At 36.0% G+C, this 12138-nt stretch overlaps 1 protein-coding gene across 1 annotated transcript in view; it reads left to right on the top strand.

Annotated features, from left to right (window-relative positions):
• Positions 1-12138, top strand: part of LRP1B (LDL receptor related protein 1B) — a 570912-nt gene that overhangs the window by 544142 nt on the left and 14632 nt on the right. The window contains exons 84-87 of the mRNA XM_068407216.1: positions 2303-2464; positions 6828-7002; positions 7617-7721; positions 9769-9882. Of these exons, the coding sequence (XP_068263317.1) occupies positions 2303-2464; positions 6828-7002; positions 7617-7721; positions 9769-9882 (556 nt within the window). The remainder of the gene's footprint in view (positions 1-2302; positions 2465-6827; positions 7003-7616; positions 7722-9768; positions 9883-12138) is intronic.

Raw genomic sequence — 12138 nt, 5'->3', positions numbered from 1 at the left:
TTGCACATTTCAGAGTTTTAGATGCAGCTGGGTAAAAGACATCAGGAGGCAGATGTGAAAGTCGTGGATTCTTACACAATACATCGTATTAAAATGAGGAAACAATGAATGAGACAAAAAGCAGCAAGGAAGGGACCAATTTGTAATATATCAGTAAATCAGGCAGTGGTAAGGATTTCCTGGTAGATCATTATGAAGATGAGAGATAATTATTATGAAAAAGTAATCCTTAAATGTTATTTCATTTGACTACTTAGGATTTTGGCTCTTCTGTATGTTTTAAACTGGATCAGGCCCAAGTCAAGCATAGCTGCTTTTGTGTGCTCGCTAACCTGCTCCTCCATGAAGTAGGATTGTTTATATGCAAGAAGTTTTTTTCTGCCCTGTGGTGTTGCGTGAAGTTTTTCAAGTGTAAGTGCAGGGATAACTGGAGTTTCTCATCACTAATGTATTCCCTGACTTTCTCTGGTACCTTTTGGGTTCCACAGTCGTATCATTATCTTGATTGGGATGTCAATAATAAAATCTAACAGACTATGTTTCCTGTTTATGCCTGCAGTTCCAGTCCAGAGGGCTTCTGCATCACATATACAGTACATTATGTAGTTAATTTACTAATCTGATTGACTTTAACGCTTCTGAACATGTAGCTGTATTCCATCACTGGTAAAGACTAGATATCAAGGAAATGTGCATTAATTTTACAGCAGTTAGTTGCCTTCCTTCTCCAAATCTGCCATGAGCAATTATATTGATGTTCCCATTCAAGACTAGACGTTTCGATTCTCCCATCTTAATTCTTAAACTTTTACCTTTTGTGTAACGCACATGTGTTCCTGTTTTGGTTTTCTGTAGTCTACTTATGAGGCATTCCTCTTGTTCTGACTGATACCTGTTTGCTCTTTGACTAGTGCTGGCCTATGCACGGTCCTTTACTCAGAGATATGGGATTTCTGTGACTTTACTGAAAGGGATGAGCCTTTGCCTGTCAGCTACCCCTTAGTCTCCAGTGACCCAGTTAAGCTCTTGATTGTACTTGCGAGTGGGTTGGGTTCCTTATGATTGAAATGAAGACCATCCTGTCTGCCCTTTTATTTCAGAAGTGTCCTCAGGTCCTGATTAATCTTCATCTCCTTCCTTACCCATCTTGGAAGCCAGGAAGAAGAGTGTTGAACTCGGTCTGTTTTCCCTAAGTTTAAGAAAACCCTAAAGGCTGAATGAAAGCAAAGGGAAAGAGGATGGGGGGAAAATAATGTTTTGTAAGAGATAAGAATGGTAATAGAGTATTAGGAAGTGAGAAGGGAGATGGCTAGCTGGACACATCAGGTCATTTACTTGAAGAGAAGATTACAAAAGAGATATAAAAGCAAAATCAGGAGATGGAAAGACATTTATGGGATCTAGAAATTTGTTTTAAAGAAGATAAGCCTTAAGGAAAAAGTCAGGGAAAAGAGAACAGGTTTAATAAAGCCATGGAATTGTAACAAAGCTATAAATCCTTTAGATATGAGATTTAGATAAGGAAAAAAATGGGAAAATTACAATAGGTAAGAGTCATAGGAGAAGAATGCATCAGGTTTTAAACACTGTTTAAAAGCCCTTTAAAAAGAAGCTATAGACTAGGAGTTCATTTTGTGCAAATGTTCATCCCTAGGTGTTTGCTACTTTTCAGACATAGTATATTGACCTTACTGTCATCTTTGGTCTGATGCAAGACAGCAATTTTTATGTTACAGTATTTATTATATGAGCGGGATAGGATAACAAAACAGGCACAGATACTTGTGTTTTAGTAAAAATTATTATGTCATTGGCTATTAGCCATTAATAAACATTTGTATATTCCTGTGATTATATGTAAAGGTTGGTAGATCTGAGAATAATGCAATGTGTTCTGAAGAGGCATCGATGTTGATTACACAAACATTTATCCTCTACAACTGGAGGAACCTAGCCTGGCAGGATATTTGAAGAGCTTAGCCCTATCTTAAATTCCTACTTAAGATTGTCTTTTAAAATAATTCCCAAATAAAGAGTCAATGACCATACATGCACAAGTGTAAAATGCATACATGCATTTTTGAGGTGTGTGTATCTTACAGCACTGACTTGCTTTTTAAAAAGTTTTGAATTCAATCAATGTTTGCAAAGGCATGTTTTATTGGTGTCTAGAGAAATGTAGTTGGGCTCATACATTAAAACTTGCTACTGTTATGATAAATGTATGTCTCTTTAAAGTGCTGATTATTATTGTAATGTTTATTTATTTTTATCATAAAATAGTTTTCTTTGTTTTGGATAGGGAGGCCTACCTGCAACTGTGCGCTGGGTTTTACGGGGCCAAACTGCAATCAGACCGTCTGCAATCATTTTTGCCAGAATGGAGGAACCTGCAGTGTCACTGCTGGGAATCAACCCTTCTGCAACTGTTTGCCTGACTATACAGGAGACAGATGTCAGTACTGTAAGTAATCTTCACAAACTCTTAAATCTGGATTTATAATAAAAGTTCTACGAAATGGAAGTTTAACATGTTTCGAGTGATTTTTCTATGACACGTTGGTAAACTGGGCTCCAAAATGATTCATACTGCTAAGGGAATGAAATCTGATGTATTCATGTGATCTTTGAACATATTCCCACAATATCCGTCCACATGTGTAGGAGATGAAAAAGGTTTTTTAGGAATGATTTATTTTAGTGTTTTCATGAATGAATATGTACAATGCAGCTGTACAAGACAGCTGACTTTGTCGATAGAAATGAGATAATTGTGTTAAATTTTCTACCTCAGCTTCTCTTATTTGTTAGCTTTTGCTGATGGAATACCTAAACATGATGAATTAACATAGTTGGTTAAAGAATTTCTCTGGTATCCTTTATCTTTGCAGACCTTCACTTGTGTCTCCACCTACTACCTTACCTTTAGTTTTTATGTCTAACCCCAGTAAGCAGCATATTGACTTTTGAGTTTCACGCCTCTATATTCATTCATTGCTCAGTCTAAAATCACCTGCAGTATGGTTTTTGCCCCCTCCTAGTGTTGAAAATCAAGATTTCTAAGTATTACTCTTTGATTCTCAGAACTTATGTTCTATCCTCTGCATCTGAAGTTCTCCATAGTTTGCCTTTCCACTGACCCGTCAGTCTCTTCTCATCGAGATACTGTTTTCCAAAGGTTTCCATGCCTTTAGAAAGGCTCTTCTCACTTTTTAGAACTTTCTCTAGATTTTTACTTCTTTTACAGAGGAGAGGGGAAAGAAGATTATCAACCAGCAGGCCTTCTGTTCTTATTCCATTTATCTTTCTTTTCTCTCCATGCCTTCTCTTAGCATGGATCACCATTATCTCTTTTCCAGTGACTCAAGACATTTGAACATAATCTTGAATTTCTTCTTTTGGTCACTCATTTCAAAATTAGTTTGTCGTCTTCATGTCTCTTCAACATGATGACTCACTAGCAACCCTAACCTAGAACTGATTATTTTTGTGAGATCAGAATTATTTTTTTTAATCTCCTTTTTTCTACTTTTGCTTTCACTATGACACTCTAAAATAGAGGACTGTCATAGTGGTTGTTATAGAATAGAACATTGAATGTGAAAGCAATGATCTCTTTTGTACATACTTGAGTGAATTTGCTGAAGGCGGATAGATTTAAACAAAATGGAAGGGAAATTAGCTGCTATAAAGGTCTGATTTAGGATTATCTACAAGAAATAAGAAGTATTTAGTTTTGGTGAAAGGTGTGTATCTTAGTGTGTATCTTAAGTAGGATTTGTACTGAAGTAAACTGCGTGTATTTCCAGTTTGGAGACTATGAAATAAATTGAAACCTTTGAATGGAAAACCAGCAGTAACTGTGATTCTCTCCCACTTGGTATTAAATAAACTGCACAGATCCACAAATAACTATCTGCAAACACAATTGGGTGTTTGAAAACAGTAAAGTACATAAATCATGCACAGACAGACACACAGATTAAGAAAAAATATTTACTTGAGGTTTACCCAAAACCAAACAAATTGTTTCTAGTTGAATGCTTCTGCAAACATCTTTTTTTTTTAAGAATTAATTTAAATGTAAATTTAGGGATACTTTTTAAACAGTGCTTATTATCAGATTTGGATTGTCTGCTGACATGTTGGAAAAATACCACAATACAGAGACTCGAACACATTGGAAAATACAAAATAAAATTAAGCTTTTGTTTATTTAAGCCTCAATACTTTTAGGATAAAAAGGAGTCTTACAATCTTTTAGAATATTTTTTTCATGGCCAATAACACTTCTACAAAATTTTACAGGTTTACAATTAATAATGTGTATATAAATTCACATCTATGATTTTTTGCTTCATTAATTACATTCACTTTGTATGCATCTTGGAATATATTAATATGGCATTATTGCAAAGATTGGTTGCCTCTAAGATATCTTTTTCTGTCTTTCTGTGATGTGATTGAAACTAGTTCATATGGAAAGGATGATACATGATGGTGCATAGGTATTTTACTTATGCTCCCAAGCTGAAAATATTATTAGTGTGTTTTATGGCAGGGAGAAGACATTACTTGCAGTAGTGCCAGATTGCAAAGACCTTATTTTCCTCATACTTATTGTCTCCAATTACCCAATGCAGAGTTTCTCCTGTGATTAGTTCACATAAGGGCTAATAACCAAAATGTGTGCTCTGTGTCAAGGCACTGGCACTGCTGAAATAAATTTAAGTGAATGAATTTACATAGAATTCCACTAACATTGTGCATGTTATTATATACATATGTATTTGATGTATTTGAATATAACTCCCTATTATAAATTCCTGAAATAAGACATACAGACTAGTTAAAGTTCATTTCTTGTATCATTTAAGGCCCAAACAACCTAAAAAACAGAAAATGTTTTCACATAGTTACAATCATTCAAAGTGGATAGAGCGATCTCACAAGCTGTTGCTTTCCCTGAAACTGAAATTCTTTTCTTGGGGAGAGGGGGGAGAATTATTTTTGTGCAATTTCAGTCCAAATGTAGCATATGCATTTTAGATATAGCAGAAGATTAAAGGTGTTTGTGCCTACAATCAGTACTAAAACCCAATAATTGTCTTAGAGTATGAACTTCCTATTCCTAGAGTTTGGGGTTTTTTTTGCTCCTAATGTACATGGAAACAGTTCCCCCTTGGAATGCTTTTTTCATAAAATGTCTCTCAATATTAACTTTCAAACTACGGTAATTTTTGTTCAAAAAACAACCCCCTGCTGCAAATTACCATTCTGTAACTTGAATTGGGGAACGGCAAACAATGACCTACTTCATTGGGTGCCTTTCAAGCCTCTCCAGTTACTCAGTAGTGATTCCATAAGTACATGAGTTTACAGCTTGCATAGACAGGTGGGACATACCATGAATAATCAAACAGAAATAACTCCTCCAACAGCAACTGCTTTGTTCCTTTAGCAGAACTCTTCCAGCGTGGTGAGTACCAGTGGCGTGGCAGTCAGTATTTACTTCTCTGAGAGGGGAAAAAACTGAGCACAGAGAAGCATAAGCAAAATGTTTCACGCTTTAAGAGATACCCTCAAAAAATCACCCATCTTGAATACACTCAGTACAATGTATCGATTTTAGTAGTCTCCAGTTTGCTGCTTACAACATGCCCCCAGTCAACCAGCAGGTTGAGAGTTTATGCTTCCAGATTCAAGGCTGAAGGTACCATTTGGCCAAGGTTTCGTTCTGTAATGAACAGCTTGATAATGCCCTGCTTCTACCTGCTACTGACTCATCCTCAGCCTATAATGTGCTGTACAGGACTTGAATTTTTTAATTTTGTCAGAAAGGTAATATTTTATTAGTATGGACCAGTCTAAGCTAATACAGATGCATAGTTCAGAATTGGTACATCTTATATATCGGTTACTTCATCTGTCCATCAGGAACACCACCAAAAACTCAACACAACCTGTTAACTACACAGAAGCGGATAAAGTATTAGAAATAGGGAGAAATAGAGACTTTGAATGATTTGGCCTCATTAAGAAGCTTAAATTACAAGACTTAAAAAACTCACCTGTTTAATCAAAAGAAAGTTGTGACTACCACAGAAATAAAAATGAACCTAAATGTTAAGGTACCATACTGGAAGCTTCTTCAGTCAGGCAACTTGGTTTTTTTAAAGGGACATGAAAAAAAAGAGACAGTTACTGACTATTCTAAAGAGTTAGAGAGTTCACTACTTGAAATCTCATTCCTGTTGACATTTAAGCAGTTAAATTAGATAATGGGGTCTAGCTCAGTCTATAAAGATAAGCATGTATGTATTTTGTAGAACTTATGGATTATGTCTTTATATATTATTATTAGAACTTCATGAAATTTTAATATGTGTGTAAATGAAAATAAAACTTAATTATTTCAAAATACTGTTTCCATTTTGGTTTATCATAGTGCTGTTAATGCTAATGTGAATGTATCAAAAGATTTTTATTCAGCCAATGTCCCATTAAATACATTAACGTTGCTTTGCTTTTCTCATCAGTGGTCTTTGTTATGTGGGATGATGCCATAAATGGTTAGACATCTAGAAGGAAAAGAAAAATCTCTTCTAACTTTATCCTTCCATTTCACTTCTTAAGACTACATTGTTAATATATTATGTATCTCTTCATGGGATATTCTTGATTCTTATAGTTGCTAGTGAGCCACTAGCCTCATTCATCATTTTGTTTTTATTATAGTACCTTTTAAAACATAGAAAAGTAAGGTATTATTTTTTCTATGATACTACTTAATGTCTTTTAGTAATTAGCTTTCATGTTGCTTGCAGATGTTTGCCACCATTATTGTGTGAATTCTGAATCTTGTACCATTTCTGATGATGGAAGTGTAGAATGTGTCTGTCCAGTACGATTTGAAGGTCCAAAGTGTGAAGTGGACAAGTGTATCAGATGTCATGGAGGACACTGCATAATAAACAAGGACAGTAATGACATAGTATGCAAGTAAGTGTGTGTAAGGGGGTTGGTTGTGTTCAAAATTATATATTTAATAGCAATTATATTGCATTATCCTTTAAATCTCTTACACAGTGGCTAGCCCCTGAACTGGTCACATCAGAACAGTTCCTTTCTGTGGCTCCTGCCCACACAAAACCCACTGGCTCCTGCCGTTTTAAACCAACTTTTGGAGCACTCCTCACTGGGGGAAGCATAATGTAGCAGGAGACTGGATGGGTCTTCACCTGGAAAAATTGGAATATTTAATAAAGTTAAGAGCGGAGTTTTACCACATTGTTGAAAGTTATTCATTTTGCAGTATCTGTGACAGTGATAAGAGGCATTTGTGTGTTAATGAAAGCATATGCAGTAAGATGTGCTGCTACATTGCTGAGTGATTATTTTGTATAGTAATAGTTTATTTTCATAAAAGGAAAGATTAAAAATATTTTGTGTAATAAGCTCGCTGCCTGTGCTAGCTTTTCAAAGTGGAAACCTAGGATTCTTGCAATCAGTAGACCTTATACATATCATAAAATCAATATTTTAATATATAGATAATTATAAGGGAATTCACCAGATTTAATAAAATACTAACTGCTATTTTTTAACCATGACAGTTGCACTAATGGAAAGATCGCGTCTACCTGTCAGTTATGTGATGGCTACTGTTACAATGGTGGTACATGTCAACTGGACCCAGAGACGAATGTACCTGTCTGTCTGTGAGTATCCTGTGTTGTGTAGATCATTAAAATATCTGTGTGCCAACAAATAATAAAATTGTTATGCACGTGTCTGTATTTTTGATCTCTCTAGGATGTATAACGTGCTGTTGCAATCATAACTTACAGTACTTTTTCTAGCTGTTACTGTAACCAGATACTTTGTCTAACTTTACGCAGTGTGTCTATTGAAAGGTGTAACTAAGATATGTATTGTGAATGCATACAAAGATATATCTTTGGAGACTTATAATAATTTCAGGCCAGATCTAAAGCCCACTTAGGCATTTGTTCTGGAGTGGAATCCGGAGGTACAGGATGGTTGCCTGCCCTGCTTCTCAAAGGTGGATTAAGTCTTTTCTCCTATAAAGATGGTCAGAGGTGGGGGTGGTGCACTCCTGTAAGGACCCTGATGGCTAGAGAATAGGAAGAATAATGTCAGCGTTTGTTTCCTTTATGGGTCTGAGGATATGCTCATGTACCTCTTGTTTCTGCCCTAACCTTCACACTGCCCACAGTAGCTTGGCTGTTCTCTGGTGAGATTGCTCTCTCCCTCCTGCACCATTGTTGAGAGAATAATTTGGGATGTTTTTCTTAAGCCCAGACATCAAATACCAAAGGAAATGTGAATCTTTAGGTGGTGAAGTACTGTCTTAAGAGGTAGGAAAACCTACATTCTAGTCCTTTCTTGAGAGCTATGGTGTATCTTCTTTTTCAGCTGTTAAATATAAAATATAGAAGTAGTCATTGTAGCAAGAAATTAATTTCTTTCCTGCTCTCAGTTACACTGAGCTACCTAGTTGTACTTCAAGGTTTTTTTACTTTTGCTTAATAAATGATCCGATCTTTTCTGCACTGCAGAAAAGCTTAATTGTGAAATACTCTTCCACTTCTCAGAACAGCCTGGAGGTCAGAGCATCCTCCAGGAACATATGGGGTGTTGGAAGAGAAAATGGGACTCGAGTGTTTCATTTTCAGGGTGGCATAAGTAAGTTACTGTCCTAAGGGATCTGGCATTACAACTTTGTAAATACAGATACAGCCACTCCTTCATTTTGGTGATGTCTATGAGGCAGGTGATCTTCAAAGAGAGTGCCTGTTGTATTCAGACTTTCAAGGAAGTTACACAGAGAAATGCCTAGCTTTTGTAGTCTGAGCAGTGTAAGAGACAGAACAACTGTTCCTCCCTGTGAGAGCTCAGGCGCTTCTGAATGTGCAAAGGGGCAAAACTGTAGTTGCTGTACTATTGAAAAGTTGTCAATAGATGTTTGCAGCTTTGGGGTTAGAGACAGTGCGATGCAGTTCTGCATGGTAGTCCTGATTAATCTGAAAATACTTTGAGTGCCTATATCTCTTTTCATTATTATTTTGATCCGCCCCTTTTTGCTTGTTATTTGTATCTCCTGAAATGTCTTTAGCTGAGGACTAGAGAGACTTGTAAATCTCAGCAAAAGAAGAATGTCACAGCTATAATATGTAAGGTCCAAATACGATGATTAAATCTGGTGATCCATTTGCTTGAACACCTAGAATGGCTATTTTGAAAGCTTGTCATTCTTTCTTTTTCCTTATAAAACTGGCTTATTCTTTTTCAAATTCAGATGGAACACCATAGCATCTCAAGGAAAACAAGTTTCATACATTTGTGTATGGATTTACAATACATAAATGCTGCAGCACATGCCAACACTGTTAGCAATGCTAAGAAAACAGTCATGAACATTTTTAAGACCATGGCAATCTGGATCGGTCAATACAAATGAATAGTGCATTTGAGAATAATACGTTAAGAATGTTATATTCCTGAACCCATCAGTTAGTATAGGCCCATTGTTATAAAAGTGTTTGGTCAACACCGATGAGCAGACTTTTCAGTATAGTCAAATTGGACTTTCTATGAAAAACGGAGTATTAATTGTGTTATCTATGGGTGTGTGTCTGTGTATGTGTGTGTGTGCCTTGCCATCATTATATATATAATGCGTTTAAAATCTGTTCAGCAAAAGGTAGAATATTTATATAGGTCTATTTTACTGAAATTCTGCAGATGCTCTGTGGGGTTTAAAAGTCAGCGCTGTGACCAGAAAGTGAACCCTTGTGATTACTACTGTCAGAATGAGGGAATTTGCACTTTAACTGCGTTTAATGAACCGAGATGCAAGTAGGTTTAACCTTCCACTTAATGCTGCACATTCTGTGACATCATTTCAGGCCACAGTTCATTGGTTCAAGTCATGCACATTGACATACATTTCACAATATATACTTAATCTGGGGGCTCATTTCTATGATACACACTTATCCTTTGATAGTTGCACTGATGAGTATATTTAAACGTACTTTTGGAGTATCTGTATCATTGGAGGAAGAAATGAAAAGCTTTATTTTTAAGAAGTGAATTGAAAATACTGCAAATGTCACTTGGCTTTTATTGTTCATATTTTGAGATATTTTACCAAATTAGTCCCACATAGCATAAAGTTTAGCAAACAGTGGCATTGCACGTGTTCTGTAGTCCAAAACTGGCTTCCTATTTCTTACCTGCACAGGGAAAGGAATAAAAGAGCTATTTAAGTACCACTTCAGGAGTTAAGCCTGTATTCATAAGTCTCATTAACTTTATAGAAATAATGCTGTAAAGTAGAAACTGTTAAACAGAGATATATGATTTAAAGAATGTATGAAGTAGATACATTTGTATGCTGTATTTCTCTGAAAGATTTTTGGTCTATTTCTTAAAGAGAAAATTTTAATCCTCATCAGGGAAGGAAACAGCCTTAGTATTTGAAAATGCTGTTAGGCAGACGTACGCAGAGATATGAAATACCAGTCAGACAAACATAGCTTTACTCGACATTTGTCATGCAAATGTCAGAATTGAAATCATGAGCCAAAGACCTAGACTTGGGATAAAATATGAAACTCCAACAGCTTTAATCTTATCTCGTCTAAATGCATGGTTTATGAATATATAAAATGCTGTGGGGATGTGATGAGCTTGTCTGGTGGGTAACAGTGACAGTGACTAGGTAAGGTGAATAATCTATTTTTTTGAAAAAATATTATCACAATCCTTTATCAGTGTTCTCAAGCAATGAAATTTTATGACTTGAGCTATGATAAATCCACTGGAAAGTAGATTAGTCTTCTAACTACCACTTCTTAAACTTTAAAGAGTATGGAGTAGGTCTGTTGATCAGCATTTGTGTGGGATGTGTTGCTTGGAACAGTTTGTATCTCTGTGTGTCATAAGTACATAATTCACTTCTTCACGTTCAGAGTATAAGCATAGATAGAACTGATGTTCCTATTGTCTCTTCAGACTGATTGTTGGGTTGGTATGGCCACCACTGCCTGTGTCTAGGACTTGTTAAGAGAATCTTCTAAATTGTTTCTGTTTTTACAAAGCCAAGGTGGCTTACATGAAAGGGAAGAGAAACAAATAGAAGTTGTTTGATGGAGTTGAAGACAGTTACAGTGATAGAGAGGAAGAAGTGTAACTCCATATGTCTCCGTTCTCCTTGCCAGCCTCAGTTCAAACTCCAGTTGTTCCCAATATCTTTTGTTTTTCTGGCACCAAATTAGTTCTTAACTGGAGCTTGTTTATAATTTTACCAACCTGATGCTGGCAAGTAGAAGACCTCAGGAAGGAATGAACTAATCCCATGCTTCCCAAGAGGAGTCATTGTGTCAGCAAACAGGAGTCTCAAAGATTTTCACTGTAAGTTCTGCTCCATTGTTAGGGAAAATGGTTTGTCCCTCCAACCTGCATGTCTGACCATGCTATGTATGACATCTGTCTCTGGTCTCTGAGAGGCACTTACCTAAGGGCTAACATTTTTCTTAACCAGTCTCTAATTCATGGGTGGGTGATTTTTAGAAGAAATAGGAAATAGCTGGGTTTATTGTAATTCAACAGGAACTCCTCTCTCTCTCATAGTCAGATCAGTTGAGAATGCAAACTTTGTATGTAATCAAGCCATTATTATCATTCAGTAAAGACAATGGAGAATAGGATTTATCTGTTCTAAAGGGCAATCCTAAAGCCATAATTATACGGAGGATCTATAAGCCTGTAAGAACATACTCTCCTTTTACCAACCTGTACTGTTAGGGTACATTTTTATTTTATCTTCCTATCTCAAGGGTTTTTTAAACTTGAATGCACTAAATATTAGGTGCACATTAGAAATAGAAGTTATGCTTTTCACCTAACTAGTTTAGGAATGAATTAAGTCGTCACTGTGGCTGCATATAAGCCACCAAAAAAAGGAAGATTTTGTGAAGTTGCTCTCCACTTTCAATGAATGCTCTGTCAGGTTTTAAAAGATACAGAATATACTGTGATTTCTCTTTGGATATAAGATCCTACACAATCTAGAGTATTAATTCTTAGCATTATTTTTGGGAATATAAA

The sequence above is a fragment of the Nyctibius grandis genome, chromosome 9, assembly GCF_013368605.1.
Source record: "Nyctibius grandis isolate bNycGra1 chromosome 9, bNycGra1.pri, whole genome shotgun sequence".
In the NCBI taxonomy this organism is placed as follows: Eukaryota; Metazoa; Chordata; class Aves; order Nyctibiiformes; family Nyctibiidae; genus Nyctibius; species Nyctibius grandis.
Note: the sequence above shows the minus strand (reverse complement) of the source record. Positions and strands in the feature narration are given on the sequence as shown.